Source organism: Gambusia affinis, linkage group LG11, assembly GCF_019740435.1.
Source record: "Gambusia affinis linkage group LG11, SWU_Gaff_1.0, whole genome shotgun sequence".
Lineage (NCBI taxonomy): Eukaryota > Metazoa > Chordata > Actinopteri > Cyprinodontiformes > Poeciliidae > Gambusia > Gambusia affinis.
The window spans coordinates 12,273,518-12,290,152 of record NC_057878.1 but is presented as its reverse complement, the minus strand read 5'-3'; the positions used below and the strand labels follow the sequence as shown (position 1 = coordinate 12,290,152).

Below are 16,635 nucleotides of genomic sequence, written 5' to 3'. Positions count from 1 at the left end.
CCTTATTTGAGGGGGGCAAGTGCAAAATGTAAACTAGTTGTAAGCAGTATGTAGCCTTTGAATGTAAATTTATATTACATGTAATCAACAAAACATATATCTAATCACTGTTAACTTAATTTCACACAGGACACGTGAATCTTATGGAATGCTATTTTAAATAACTTTCATCCACACCCCCGACATTATGGTTGATACCATCTGCTGTCAAGAGGCGTGGCCACAGAAACGTGACGTTAGTGCAGCGCAGTGACGATGACGTTCGCTCCCACTGGCAGGTATAATCTATCCTTACACGTGAACCTATTGATTATCTGCTGTTGCACATGTGAATCAGAATTTCAGTTCATGAGCTGGCAAGGACCAGAATAGTCATTAAATTTATTTAACCATTTAAATATGGATTATTGTGCTCTGGATAAAAACTGGAAAGCTTATAACGAAAAAGCAATCAATAAAATACTCTGTTGGTATTTGAATGGTAAAGGTTAAGTAACAGGAAACTTTTTTTGTTAGTTTATTATGACCTCAGTATATTGTAACAGTCTGGGCTAGTATTTTGCCCAAAATCCGTTACAGAATTTTGGTCCTTTAGAAAGTGTTATGTATATTAGTTTCCAGAAGTGTTTAAAAACAAAACACAAATATGCAAAGTATTCCCAGGTTTAACCCATACCAATCTCACTTGATTGGTATGGGTAAATAGTTGTCACTTTGAGCAACTATTTACTGAAAACATTTTTAGGACAAGAAATAAACCTGTACCAGCAGAAAAACATGCTGAAAAAAAGTCAAGTAGCAAAGCAAATTTTATATAAAAAGTTAAGGATGGTAAGAAATGCCTGTGATGTAAATTTACATTAGTGGAATTTCTTAAGCTTCACACATTTCAGTTTATTTCCTCTACTCTAAATGTTGGTGCTTCATTGCACCAAACTACACCTAATTAATCTAAAAATCGTTCATCTTTAAACAATCTAAAAAAAAATAATTTGGGGAAGAAAACATGAACGTTTGCAAAACTCTTTAATTCTGTATTGATATACAATTACCGTAATGTATTTAAACTGGTTTAGGTAAAATCAACTTGAAACAAACCTATCTGTAGTGTTGGCAGTGCTTCATCATGGATCCTTTAGTTTTATGAAGACCACAGGCAACATTACCAAACACATAGGCTTAACAACCTTTTAGGTGTTTGACAAAAAAAAATTATGATTCATTCATGTGTCCATATATATCCTGTTTACAAAAAACTTAAAAAAAAAAAAAAAAAAAAACCTAAACATGACCACTCAGTGGCTTCAAGGCAGATGAATGCTTAAAATCAATCTACATTCTCGTCACTTTAGCATCCGTGGTAAAGAAGCATGGTGCTGTAGAGGGTATGGTCATACATCTGCTCTGCTTTGACAGACTTCTGATGCTCCACCTGGCTGCCAACACTGCTACTGAGCTCACTGTAGATGTGCTGACCAAGGAGCATTCCTGTTGTTGGGCTACTTGAGGAAAAATCCCCGGAGTGCCTCTCACCTGCCACTGTAAACAAAAAAAGTTGTCAAAAATAAACCAAATACACATTGATTAAACCTGCTCATTACATATGATGCAGGTGAAATGTGGACTGATTTTGTTTTGCACAACTTTGAAACAAAAATAGTATTCAACTACAGGCAGCCAGTTATAAAATTAGACTAGCAAGTGACCCAGATTCAAAGCACTAAAAAAAAAACCTGTTCTGTAACTTTCTGGATTCCACACAAAACATGATCAATAAATTGCGAAATACACCCAAGATCTTGACGCAACTCGACCAGGTTTGACCAGAGACTTTGGTGAAAGTGGGTCATGTTCACATGAACAGTCGGTCCTTGCTTTGCATGACTGAATTTATTGATATTTCCCAAAAGTTTATTAAAATCCTGGCAATCCACAAAGCATCGGAAGCAAAGCAATGCTAATGATTAGCATTAGAGAAAATTCATAATATGTCATTTGTTCTTATATGTAAAAGCTATTTTTTAAAAATGGTTTTAAAAAATACAATGAATGATTTGAAGCATGAAAAAAAAACAAAAAAAAAAACAAAGGCAAACACCGTCATGTTTATAAAAACCATCCACATTTAATGCTTTCACACAGACAAGTACAAAGCTAAACCTGCCAAGTACAAAGAACTGCATTTTCAAAATACACTCACCTGTTTCATATAAAAGCATAAGCAGAAAACACCACCAACATGGAGAACAGCAAATAGTAAAAGAAAAAAACTTTTCATCTATAAAAAGGAGAGAAATAATAGATAGGATAAAAGCTCAGGATGTAAGGCTTTTTGAAAACCATGCAATCTTCCTTGAGCTGCTTTAAAACTGTAAAACAGATGACTAAATTCGATAGTTACATAAGATATTCTGTGACATAATGACATACAAATAAGCCCTGCTGACTGAAGAAAAGCACAACACACAGAATATACAGTATGTAGCATTTAAACCTGATCAAAAACAACAAGAGGGATCAAGCCCAAGTAGCATTTGAAAAGCTACCAACTACAAAAGGCAGGAGGATTATTTATCTTTTAAAGCTACATTCATGTTAGGATATGCTTTGGCTGAAATTATAAAATAGTTTAGGTTAGTTTATAATATCATGAGAGATTGCTCTATCAATAATACATATGTCTAACAGTGACCAAGCAATATTTATTTAAAACTTTTACTTGCAAATTTTGTAAATGACAATAAATTAAATTAATTAAATCTGCATTTCTCACCTAAGCTGTTGTGTGAGTAAACACATTTATCCCTCTTTAAAAGTCAAATTTGTAAATCCAAGAACAGATGCTGCAATTCCCAAAAGTTTACTTGAGGGGAAGGAGAGAAAAAAAAAACAAAAAACAAACTCTGAAGGTATCAAAAAGTACTTATTTATCTGACGCATACTACTCTTCTAGAGGAGGACAAGCACTTCCATAAAATTGTGCAAAACAAAATCAGACTTTAAATATGCACCTAAAGGATTGCATGCGGATAAACTGGAAAGAAATATAAATTTATAAGATGTACAACTAGGAAAAAAAAAAAAAAGTTATATTCATCCAAATATCATCAGTTACATAGATAAGTATGAAACATACCACAAACACACACTTCTACACATCTTTCCAATATAAGTCATTCTCTTGTGTGTGTGAACCACAGAACAGGTAGATCTGATAATACAAACAATTTATATTAGTGGACCAGTACACACACACACACACACACACACACACACAGCTCCCTCTACAGGTAGGCATAAGAGTTAGTGCAACGACATGGAGTCTGCATTGACGCCACAGTGATGACCTCCAGCTCTTTAGCAGCAGGGCTCGACTCGTCCTGCGGCCCCTGGTTCACACACTGATCCACCGGCCACGGCCCCTGAGGCGGGGCAAACCCATTCAGCCCAAATGCAAAGCTTCCAGGCCCACCTGAGGTTACAGCTGGTGCCATCTCCATGTTCATGCTCTCCATCTGGGCTTCGCCGGGGCCACCTGGTGGCCCGCTACCGTTCTGCGGTCCAGCTGCCACGGACAGTCCTGGGAACAGACGGAATTGCTTATTAGAAATTAAATCTCAACTTGTATTTTTCTGATACTGATTTTACGAGCCGTTCTTCAGAAATTATGTTAATTGACTTTCTTTCTCTTTTTAGGACCGACATACTGATTTATTTTTGTGCAACGCAAAAATTCCGAGCCAAGAAAATTCATAAAACAAATAAAATGTGACACTGCATAATAATAAAAAAGTCTCAGCTGGTTTTGATTAAAAACATCACACTTATATGGCTTTACGATGCTGTTCACACTATATTTCTGTGATGCTATATTTTGACTTTATAATGCAGCAGTGTCCAAACTTTATCATAATCATTAAATAAAAGTGCTTTTGTATGTTTTTATTAAAAAGACGGCCAAATTTAGGGTTTTCTTCCTGCACAACAAACTACCTATGCAATATATTAGTGAAACAAATGAAGCTGTCATTTTGTGATGAAGGGGTAAATCATTGTAGATAAGAGAAAACAAAAACAGGATTTTGGTTCATTTATGAAATGCCGATTTTTGCCCAAATCAGGAATGCTTTTGAGTACAAGTGAAAATGAAAACTCATTTCAATTTCTGGAAAAAAATATTCTTTAGTCATCAAAAAATATTTATCGGCATCAACTTCCTGTACTGCAAGACAGATTTGTACCGTCCTAGAATTGTTGTCTGGAGCCACACAAAGCTAATTGTTCATACTTCGAACACCCGTGGTTTAATAGAAGACATTTGCATAACGCCTGCAGGCCTTTTTATCATATTTATTAAAGAAGAAAACTTGAGTCTGTCAAATGTTTTTGGAGTTGTGAAAACTTGCTTCGTGAATTATTAGAAATAGTTTTTGGGAGAACTGAATTGTAAATTGCTTGGGGATTTCTGTAGATTAAATTTTTACCACATAATGCACAAAGGTTTTGGTAATAACACATTTATATTTACATATTTCTCAAAAGGTAACCCAAAGCAACAGAAACAGTCGTTGAGTGATCTCACCATTGGGTCTGTACTTTTTCAATGGGTTCGCCTCGATGCCTTCAAAGGACCTCTTCCTGTTGGGTACACCATTCAAGAAGCTGCGTCCCTGGATGGTGGCGTGGGCACGGCCCCCGTTTTGGGTCACGCCATTCAAATAAGCCCCGTTAAGGGACTGCGCCATGTTTTGCTGTAGGTTCTGGGCATTGGCGAGCATTTGAGCGCACTCCTGGAATCCCTGTGCGTGGGCCAGGTCAGCAGCCGTCAGCCCATTGGCATTCCTCATGCTGCACAACGGGAAGAGGGAGTGTCAGAAGCACTCACTGCACGTTTGAGTTACACAAATAAAAACAAAAACACATAAGACAACATGAGACAAGCCCAAGCGCACGCATACATACATACCCGCACGCACACCAACAGACAGCATTTCAGCAAATATTCACACAGACATTCATAGATGTGGAAAATTTGCCTGTTCTGCTCTTCCCTGTCTCATACTGTTCGTCATCTTCATGAGAGATGACGGCTGATCCTCTTCGGATCAATTGCATTTGACATAGAAGTTTGTTCGTTTCCCAGTTTCCACAGAACAAGGGAAACTTATCTGCTGCCAAAGGACATGATTAGGACAACTGGAGACATTTTTATGCTCAGTTTGTGTCTTCAAAGTGAAAGAGGGGACTGAAGACGGTGAATACACGCTGCGTCAAATCAGTCACCGTTTCAAAAGGAGAACATTTCTGGAGACAGGCTTCTTTGCAAGGGATTAAAAAAGTATCAAGGAACTGAATGAAACTCCATTTTCTTGTTTCCGACGACAATTATGATGATGATCAAGAGGCTCTGCATCCAAATTCCTGTGAAGCGTTCCCAACAAGAAAAACTGTGAAAGCGAAGGATTCTTCAAAGACGATCAAGACTCAGAAAAGTCTACAGATCATTCATAAGGATAATTTCCTTCGACAAGTCTCTCCACCAGAGGTAGGAAGGGAATAAAACAAGATAAAAGTTCAATCGCCAAGCATGAAGGATTCTGACATCTTCTCTGAGGAAGTCTTATTTAAAACCTCTCAAGATAAGAGAACAACAAGAGTCATACCTGTATATTCATAATTTAAATTACAGTCTGTGTGCTGTAAGCAGTTGCATTAATCATGTCCACCTGCAGCAGATAAAGGAATTTTCTGAGTGCAATAATGAATGGACAAACAGTGCTGTGCCAGAAATGTCCTCCAATTTTCAGATAAAAGGTTTGTGCCCCTAAAGTATGGAAGCAATGTAAAAATTAAAACTAAAATCTAAGGCATAATTTTTCTTTTTATAGGGAAGACTTTAGAAAAACTATTTTGTCCACCCGTTAGGCTGGACAGCTATAAAAAGGTAAACCACTAATATGCATCTATTCTAAATAAATTTACTGTTTGTATAATTTCAGCTTAATAATTGGGATTTCTTTGCTCTGTTTGAGAAAATAAAACTAAAGCGCACTTGTTCTGTGCCTACATATCATAAAGCAGGTTCCCTGAGCAAATAAATGGCTCCTAGTTAAAAAAATCTGAACTATAGCTACCTCCATCCTATTATTATTATTATTATTTAAAATGTAAATGCACTATAGGAAATCTTTACAAACACTAGTGATGTGTAACCTGTGTAAGCTAAGTAGCAACATTTACATTGGCCTCCACACAAAGCAGAATTTAAAGCACAGTTACCGTTTTGTCATTCATTTCTGATTAGAAATAACTCATTCGCTGCAATCTTATCTAAACAGTAGTGCAAAATGAAAGCTAGTGCACATGATAAAACATTTTGTAATGAATTCAAGATTTAACAAAAAAAATAAATAAATAAAAATCACAAAAACTTGCTGCACATTACCCGACCCCATTTAAAATTAACGCTTCCGAGAGAAGATCGAATTCATCCAAGAAATACTCGGGTAGATGGACCGGTCTCACACCAGGAATACAAACTCTCTACTGACATCCACTACTGCTTTAAGCCACTCTATCCTGTAATGTGCAGTTAAATTTAACTCTAGACAACTATAAACATAAGTGGCATTCTCTTTTAAAATGGCTACTCTTTTCTTTGAAAAGTTTATTTGTCATTGAAAGCTACAATACAAGGGAAACATTTCAGTAGGTATTTCTGTTCTGGTAAATCGGGGAACCAGCTTTTAAGCTTGTAGCGCTTATTATAAATCCAGTCTCAAATAAGGTTTTCATCAGCATATAAAGAATTCATAATTAATACACTGTAATAAATATGAATTAATTAGAATTTGTTACAATGTTTTAAAACATGCAACCCAAAGAGTATTTGAAAAGCTTTAAGTATTTATATTATACAGAAATTAAGAAAATGTATGTCAGAAATTTCTAGTATGAGAAATTTCCTATTCTTTTCCATATTAGATTCTGCAGTTTTATGTCAAACATTAACTTGATCTTGTATGCTCTTCAAACTAAATTTAGCTTCACTCTTTTGGTTCAAACTGGTATTCCTTTAGTGAGACCTCACATCTACAGAAAACACTGATAGAACAAGATGGATAACAATACACACAAATAATCCAGATTTGGATTAGAATTTCGTTTTTTTTTAAAAAAAGGGAAGCGTTAATTCTTTGTAAATGCCTGGTATGCTTTGCTTTTCAGTCCTAAGCACACAGTATGCATCTTCGCTAACTATTGTCTAACCTCCCAGAGGCAGCCTACGGTCATGCTACATCTTGACATGGGACTCACGTGATTAAACCTGTCCATTTAAAGGACTCTTATGGTTAGTTCAAAAACAAATTATAAAAATCAAAAACAAAAAAAACTGTCTAAGTACAGGAACAATCATGGATAAATAAGCAAAGCATGCAGGTCTAAAAAAAAAAAAACAACAACTTTAGTTCTGATTCATTAAAAAAACCTAGCATTAAAACCAATCACCGCAAGAAATACCTCAACAGTTTGCCAGTGTGTAGATAGGAAGCGATAGTGAGAACACTCAATGCCACAACAGTGCGGCTATCCCAGGGAACGGGGCAGACTCAGCAGTGTCTATTCTCCCCCTTTCAAGGATTACTTGAAAAAACCAAGTCATTTCCAATTCAATGGCTGCAAAACATTAAGATGTATGGTTCCGTTTTTGTTAACATTATAGCAAACGTTTTTCTTCTGTAACTTATTGTCACTTTCATAAAGGAAAAGGTGACAAAGATTAAATGTCAAAACAGACTATGATATTATATAGGGTTAATACTGTGACAGACAAAAGAAAACATTTCTGTGTATAAAGGAAGACATCTGGTACAGTGAAATGACAGTGAATAACCATAGCAACAGGATGATGTTAGCATTAAACAGGTCAGTACATGATGCTCATCTCATTCAGCTGCTCTAAACTCGTCACTGGCAGCCTCTCAGCACTGTCCTGCCTGCAGCTAGCTCATTACTGAACCAAACCCTAATACTCTGAGGCTCATGACAAATACAAACTATGACTCTGATCGCTTTCCAAACCGTTTTTAGTCCAATCCGACTTAGGAGTTCTGGCAGTGATACAAGTGTGTTTTTGCGATCTTCATTTTTGTGAAGAGATTGCATGTCGTTTCCGACAAATTAAGTGGAGCGATCCATTTTCAAGAGCTTTATTGAATTTTAGCGAAATCTTTAGGTGAAAAGCTGAGAAAGAGTCCAGCTGAAATCACTTCAAGTTTTACTTAAAAAAAAAGTGGCAAAAAAATGTGCAACGTCTTGTTTAAGTTGTGGTTCCCTCCAACAAAAATGATGCTGCAGTCATGTCACCATTTTCTAAAACTTGAAAAACTTTGAGACAAGAGGTTCAGCTTGAACACCAGCAGGCGGGAATGAATGGATCCACACACAGAGGGTAGGCTTCGGGTGGAAAGTTTTTTTTGACAAAGAGGACGAAGAAATCCATGACAATCAGGAGGTACAAAGGTGGATATAAGAAGATGAATTGTTAATGTAGCCTTAATTTATAGAAGCAAAATCTGCCTGAGGTGCCTGGAAACTAACATGGCATCCTTCTTGTGGTTTGGAAGAGCTTGAAACTATTTGACCCAAGAAGAAAAGGTGAAGGGCTGCCATGTGTTCCGTCTCCGTCATGCCAACACTGAAGTATCTTGGTACTATCTAAATCTGGGGAAGGCTTAGTCGCATTTCTGCCCAGCAACACAGCAGAATAAAGTGTGGGTTGAAGTGTAACTTCTTTCATCGGTTCAGGAACAAAGTTATGGTCGATTTCTTTGTCAGCATGATAATAATTAAAGTGGTTCAAAGCTTATGAGGTTGAAATGTTGGACCTGTGGCCAGAAAACCTCAAAAAGTCGACTGCTTTGAGAACCTCTGGGTAACTCAGGGTGAGCGGAGAGCTAGAGTGAAAAACTCTGATCTTCTTCGAGCACTTAGGAGTAGATCTGTCCAAGGGAAGTTCAGGAATCATGAAGAAAACAACTTTGATTTACCAACATGTGACATGATTATTGCTATTCCAGTAATCAAGATGCAAAACAACATTTGTTTCACTGCCAAAATCTTTGTTCAAGATTGTAGGGATTTTAGATAGATAACACAAAGTTGCTCCAGCTCATCTTATGCATTCAGATTTTTAGGATTTATTGTGCTATAATACAAGTTATGTAATATAAATTTACAAGTCTAAAGATGTTTTTAAACACCACAAAGCTTCCAAAATACTTAAAATAAAAGCCAGTTATGTAGTAAAAATGTACTTTCTGCTTAATTTCTTTGTTTATAAAGGCTTTATCTTCGCAGCAGTGCCCCCTACAGTTCAATGTTGAGATGAATGACTCGATCTGCTCTTCAGTGCACAAACTACTAAAATTAACATAGCATAATTAAGTATAGTTCTTTTTTTTTATTTATTATTAAATTTAAAAAACAAAAGGATTTGGTGAAGTTAAGGTTACTTGTGTAGGACTTTGTCCAATAAATACAGGATGTGTGAAGACAAAATCTTAATTATATTCAACTCTTGCATCATTTAAGAAGATTATTATAATGCTTGCCAAGTCCAAAGACAAATCTTTTTGTCAGGAAAATACTGCAGAAAACTAAATTTGTAGATTTTTAATAAAGATATATTAGGTTTATTAAAGGATTCTTTAGAACTCATATTGACCATGTTTTTGTTGTTGCTCTATCAGTTTTACTATAGCAAAGGTTTTATTAAAATATCTTGCATTTAAATTTTTAGGCATAAAATCAGAGCCTTAGAGCAGATCAGCATCACCCATTAGGTGCCGTTTAAAAAGATCCTCGCTACTGAATTCATGTTGGAGGAATCTTACAAATTTTAACATGGTGTCTTAATAAAAATCTAAACAATTTAATTCATTTTTTTGTATTTTCTTTTCCTCCAGCATCAAAAGGCTGAAAGAACAGTAAAACGTTCTTTACCAAGTCATACAAAGAATCATTTATTGATACATATATATAAAAAGGTGAATTCACAAGTCAGATGGTTGGTTGCAGGCTTTGAAGATTAATAAGCACATGAAGATAAAAAATTGAGAGCAAAGGTTGTTTACTCAGGAATCCAGAACAATGTCAAGTGTTGCAATAAAACTGAGGCAAGAAGTCCAGCACAAGGCAATGACAGAAACACAACAGCCTGAGTTTCAGTAGTTTTTAAAGTGTGTGAACGCCTCTGTGGCTGGAACAATGGATACGAACCGAATGTGTTAATCCTCCTACTGGTGGGAGCCTCAGTATGGTGCAATAAATAGCTTTTTTTTAAATAAATTGCTGTTGGAGCAACATCAGGTGGGTACAACTAATTGATGGTTTTCTGGTGTTAAACCAAAACAAAGGCTATGGACAAGTTCCTTGAATAAAGTGGAAAGTATTTGCTGACTGATAAATATGTGTTATCATAGACATTTACTCTACATTTACAAAGACTTGAAATTATTTTTTTTTTAAATGTTCCTCTTGACAAAAAAATGTATTGGTTTAGATAAAATTGTATTAATATGTAAATAATGTTTAATAATATTCTGAGATATTTCTAGCTCTCAAACAGAATTTGTTTTAGAGGATATTACCTAAACAGACCCATCTTAGACATTTCATGACTGATTTTTAACAGAACTACATTAAATGAAGTTATTGAGTGTTTCCAATATTTAAATCTATTTAAATCTCATTTAAAAAATTATTTGTCATGAGCCTCATTCCCACCTTGTGTGCTGTAGTGTTCCTCCCAGTTTCCCCCCACTATAATCTTCAATCATAAATTAAAAAAAATAAAAATAAAACAGAAGACAGACTTCATAATAGACTGAACTAAATATCTGTGATCTGCAGGGGAAAAAAGAATAACATTTTAATCATAAATAAAACTCATCAACTGATGACCAAATGCACACAACACTAGGCTGAAAACATTTGAACGAATGCATATTTATCTGGCTAAAATAATCTAAGCAACCAGGCGGGTTTAGAGTAACCGGAACATGAAAATTAAGCATTGGAGAAAAAGGTAAATCTCATTAGTTTGGTCATATGTCAATGTAAATAAATGTATTATAATTTAGGCTTCAAAAGCTTTTTTAAAAAAAAAACGCCTGTATGTTTACAACCTTTTAACAATAAATATTTCCATAACTTATATTTCTTATTTGTGCTCAAAAAAACAAGACTCAACATGATCAAATTATATTGATGTCAAAGGTTATTTTTGGCCTTTTTGCAGGACATCTCCAATAACAGCCAATTCTCTTCTCTGCAGAGTTTTCTTATATTTGACGCATTATTAAAGAAGCTCAGCAATATTAGACCTCTAAAGGTGCATAAGCAGAACCGTTCCCTCTGTAAACCCCCTGGTAGCTTCAAGTTATTATACTATAATGTCTCTTCAAAGGAAAAAAGAAGAATATTTGTTGCAGAAAATGAGAGAGCAGGTCAAAAACACACTTCAGAAGAAGAAAGGAAGAGGAAATAAATAGGATGCATCCATCAAAAGAACAGAGCATAGATGAAATTATAATTCAATGTTATCCATTATGTTCTTAAAGGAATGGAGACAGACTTGCTACGAAAGCTAAAACATTATTAAAACCTGGCAGAGTGACAAGAAACACATTTTCCTTGCAGCGTTTCAAGAAATTAAAATGCTGCAAACCTGTTTTTTAAAATAATCTTTACGTAAAGGGAAAAAACTTATTTAATTGCTTCCCTGCAGGTCTTTGATTTAAAACCAGGAAGAAATAAAAAAAAACTAGGTGTGCCTTTGTCTTCATTCTTCGGCTACATCAATCACTAAATGTTTCCAACGAAAGGAACATTCTTGGCACAAGGTGTGGTTTTGATGACGACAATCAGCGTTATCTATATCTTTTCAACACATAACAATGATAGTCTTTGTGTTTCTAAGCACTTGAAGGAAACTAACCAGCGGCTCAATTGGTTTTATCTCTGCAATTTCATCTTGTGCAACAAAAAGCCTGCAACGTTTTAAAAAAATTAGAAGTAAAACTGCTTAAAAGAAAAGAATGTGCATTTGGTCATCCAGTCAAAGTCGTGTATGTAACACACTAGAAAAACAATGTTAAATAAAACCACACTAATTTAACAAATGTCATGCAACATAATCTAAGAGATAACCAACAGTTTATCAACCTTTACATTAAGTTGTCCTTTTCTTTGTGCAATGATTGTGCTTCGATTATAAATCCTTCATTAAGATCAAAGGTGCAGGTGAAACTTAATATTCTACTTTTACTTGGATTTATTTCTCAAAATTCAGAAGATGTTTTTTCTTCCTTTAGCGTTTAAAAATGCAATTTTTAAACTTTACTGATTATACTAATCTATATTAGTTAATATTACACAAAGGACAACTTAATGCCAATTGTTATAAACAACAATTTTAAGGAATAACAAAATACATCACATTTCCAAGGGAGCAACATCAACTCTGTGTTAATGAGCAACAAATCTCATGATCAATCTAGAGATTATAAAGATGAAAAAGAAAATCTCAAACTGAAGCAATATTTCAACTCTTCATCAAATGTAAAGATGTGCTGTTTACTACTGTGTTATAAATCTTCAGCACATCTTAGAAAGACCTCCACCACAGTCTAATGTCAGTATCTGCTACTGAACTGAACTCACTGTGGCAGATCAAAGTGGTATGTTAGAGCTTAAAAAAGTATATCTTTTTACAAAAAAAAAGATATTACTCAATGCGTTACACATTCAATATCAAATAGATTTAACATAAAACGTTTAGAGATTCTCACTTTCAGCCAAGTGCTGCATTTAACTAACAAATGCAAGTTGTTGGCAAAACCTTTATTCAAACCTGTAGATTCTTTCATTTATCTAGTTGCACTCGCATCTTTAAGAACTAATGCAAAAATGTAATCTTCCAAATGTTGCCATCTTGAATTTAAATTTAATGGTGGTCCCTTGTAAAGGTGCAACTGAAATGTTGAATATTAAAAGAGGAAAAGAAACGTGGACGAGACTGATGTCAGGACTTACTCAGCTTTCGCTCCCTGAATCAAGAGAGCATTGATGCAATCCAGACTGCCCGCTCGAGCAGCCTTGTGGATGGGCGTCTCGCCCACATAGTCCTAAAAAAAAAAAAAAAAAAAATGACAAGAGAAGCTCCATTAGAAGAGATCAGACTCTGGACAATTAATGGTATCCAGTAGGTTTAAAAAGTGACTTTAATTGTCTTTTTTTAAGGGCTAAAAAAAGTGGATTTTGGACTTAATATTAGATGATTGCCTATTTTAAAAGCAACAGAGGCTAGAGTGATAAGTATGCTGAGTAGTTAACTGAAGATTCACTACCTGAGCAGGTGGCCAGACAAATTACCCGGATAACGCCAGCAGGTTATAGTTCCACTATTACAGGTTATGCGGGTTTGATGTAGCAGTTCCAAACTATGTATTTTGTGGGGGTTTTACCCCTAAATATTGCACATCTAAAATCCCTTTTATTTTAGTTTAGTAATTAAAATCTGACCATGAAAGAAAAACATGTGGAAGGTTTTTTGACAGAGGTAGTAGTTTGATTTCAAAATTAAACAACTTAAAAGATTATACCCTACTTCAGCACATGTTCTGTGTTTTAATTTTTTTATTTAATTTTAAAAAACATGCATCAACAACATTAGTGGTGGGACTCTCTAGGCACATTGATTACGATTCAGAAGGCTAGCAGGTGATTATAAATTGATTATGTAGCAATCAAAAGATTTTCTTTCAGTGTCACACATTGTGAACATGGCAAGTATCTTGTCCAACAGTTTGTTTTTTTATTTGCATGCAATATTCACCACAACCTGTTTGGTAGCCGCAATGACACTTCGGAGGGAGTTCCACCGCCTTCTGCATTTCTCAAATTAGGACATCAAAAAACATTATGATAGTGATTTTTAAAACATCCATTTCTTACAGACTCCAACGACGAGCTGAGGAAAATTTTACTTATTTGTAGGTGGATCTCTATACATGCTTTCTGGAATCCTTCTACACATCTGAGAACATGCTCCAAAAATGATAACAGTGCGTGTCTCGGCAGAGCTGCGTCTGAACTTTTCACCCAGACATCAACACCGCCCACACAGATTTACTGTTACATTTGTCAGCCTGCGAATGGAGGAAGGGAAACAGACTCTTTCAGAGGGCTTGCCACTAACCACAATGCAATGTAGGCCACACTCTTGATACTTTTCCATTCTGCTTCCCAGCAGCAGTCAGCTGAAACAAAACGCCGTAAATCCAAACTTCAAACTCTTAGAAGGTTGATTCAACAAAAATGCAGGGGAATTTCAAGGACTAAAGAGATCAGCGAGCTTCATGATGACGACAAGATGTTATGTCATTGTGACCTACTAATCCAATCTCTTCTCAGTAGAGCGGCAGAGCATAAAATGTAGCCTGAGTGCATAAAAATCCCACAGAGAGCAGAGGAACAAAGCAAAACGCAAAAGTGCCTGCTAGGAATTTGTGTTGCAGAAAATGTGACAAACACTCATTCATGTTAATATAGGTCAAGTGTGGTGTAAGTAGAAATACTTCCAAGGCAATGATCCCCGAGTTGGGATTATCCTCTCTGATGGGATCATCTAAGATCTGCTCTACTCTTTTCATTCACTTTATTTCTCCTATTGGCTATTCTCTGGGGTTACTTTGCAACACAAATTTTCAGGAAATGAGAGCTGGAAATTTGCACTGAACTAACTGCAAATCTATGTATTCACGGTGTGTGATGTGTGCATCTGGAGTCATACCTGTCTGTTAATATCTGCACCAGCTTGAAGTAGCCATAGCAAACACTCAGGGTGGCCCCCGAAGGCAGCGATGTGAGTGGGCGTCTGTGCAAACCTGGAGGTGACGTTGTTCACGCCGCAGCCCACTTGAACCAGACGCATCACACACTCCAGCTGTGCATTGAAAAGAAGGTTAGATTGCGCGGAGAAACCTATGCACTGCTTTCTAAGACACTGGGCAGGTGTGGACAAGTGTGATACTATCTGTGGAGCCTAGATGGATTTGGGCATGCAGCCAGCCCCTGTTGTTTCTGTAGTACTACTCTTGTAAATGCAAATCTGAGCACAGATTCATGACTAAATGTACAGAAATTAGCAATATAGCATTACAAATAGCCTTAAAAGATGCTTTAATGTGTTGTGTACGTTCAAATTAATCCTTCTACATAAATAAAATGGAAAAGTGCTTCATAATACGGATAATATTTAGTAAAAGTTAGTCATTGTCGGTCATGTTAGCTAACTGTAATGTTTTCCACAATTTTACAATACGTCGTCTAACGAGCAGCTGTTTAGGTTTTCCCGCCTAGTCTCTATTTATTTACAATTACTAAATACAAAACTGACACAAATGCAAAACATTTCAGAAAAAAAAAATCAGCTGGGAAAGCGTTAGCTAGTGAGCACTATTTTTTTTTCCTGCTCCGATTAACGATGGCTTCGTTCAATTCAAACACCAGGAAATGGCCGAGAAAAGCGAGCCTCACGTCACGGAGCTCAAACAACCAGTCACTTTTTCCATTTATAGACAACTACTCAATCAAATCGGTTATTTGTTTGCTAGTTCTACCTTTCCGAAGTGAGCGGCCCAGTGTATGGGCGTCCAGCCATAGAAAGTGTCCTCAACCGTAAGGTCAGCAGGGTTTGAGGTGCACTGAAGGAGCGAGCACAAGGCACCAACGTCTCCATCTCTGCAAGCCCGGTGGAGAGGGAAGCGGCTGTTCAGCACCTCCTCGCTCGAGAATCCAGACTCCACTCCCAGAGACATTGTAACAAAACGGGGGTAAAAAAAAAAAGAAGTGACTTGACAATAGCCAGCTACTCCAGAGAAAACGGAGAAATTTCTAGCTATTGTCTAATTGTGTGAGCCGCCCGGGTGCCTGTCTGAAAACACGCGCCACCCTGACTACTGAGTGTTTCTGCCTGACAACACAAAGAGCTCAGCACCCGCCGGAGTGAAACTTGAGAAGCCCGGAGAGAGCTCCAAACTTTGGACTGGATTTCTGGACTGGATTTCTCCTCATAGGCTTCCTCTTCCACTGGAGCGGATTAGTTCTTGTATGCTTGGCGCGCTGGGCATGGGCTCAAACTCCAGTCCTCAAGGGCCGCTGTCTTGCAGTTTTTAATGCGCCACAGGTACAAAAAGCTGGAATGAAATGGCTTAATTACCCCCTCCTTGTGTAGATCGGTTCTCCAGAGCCTTGCTAATGACCTAATTAATCTGTTCAGGTGTGGTGCAGCAGAGGCACATCTAAAAGTTGCAGGACTGCTAGTTTGAGACAGCGACTTAATAATGGTATAACTTACCACAAGGGTCGCTTTTCATTGGCTGATGCCAATTCTACGCGGTGTGTGTGGGCGTCTCACAAGCGCATGCTTCCCGTTAGCTAAGTACAGCATAATGGCAGTACTGATACAACTTCTACACCTTGAAGCCTGTCTGCTACACAGTCTTACGCTAGCTAAACAGATCAATATGCAATGTGTACAATGTTGAAGGCATCGTGTGGCTCAAACAC

The 16,635-nt window shown here is 36.6% G+C and overlaps 1 protein-coding gene across 1 annotated transcript; it reads right to left on the bottom strand.

The window, feature by feature from the left end:
* Window positions 1-1,009: 1,009 nt before the first annotated feature.
* Window positions 1,010-16,052, bottom strand: ankrd10b (ankyrin repeat domain 10b). Its single transcript, XM_044130934.1, has 6 exons — window positions 15,687-16,052; window positions 14,858-15,010; window positions 13,099-13,190; window positions 4,583-4,848; window positions 3,473-3,580; window positions 1,010-1,539 (listed from the first exon to the last, which is right to left on the bottom strand). Exons 1-6 carry the CDS (start codon window positions 15,882-15,884, stop codon window positions 1,349-1,351), a joined length of 1,008 nt encoding a protein of 335 aa, XP_043986869.1. The 5' UTR covers window positions 15,885-16,052; the 3' UTR covers window positions 1,010-1,348.
* Window positions 16,053-16,635: the final 583 nt, after the last annotated feature.

Excerpts from the sequence above, each read along its gene's own strand:
- ankrd10b (XM_044130934.1), bottom strand. The coding sequence starts at position 15,884 with ATGTCTCTGGGAGTGGAGTCTGGATTCTCGAGCGAGGAGGTGCTGAAC. Across the intron at positions 15,011-15,686 it reads GGGCCGCTCACTTCGGAAAG|CTGGAGTGTGTGATGCGTCT; the intron begins GTAGAACTAGCA and ends TTCAATGCACAG. Across the intron at positions 1,540-3,472 it reads GGCACCAGCTGTAACCTCAG|TGGCAGGTGAGAGGCACTCC; the intron begins GTGGGCCTGGAA and ends TTTTGTTTACAG.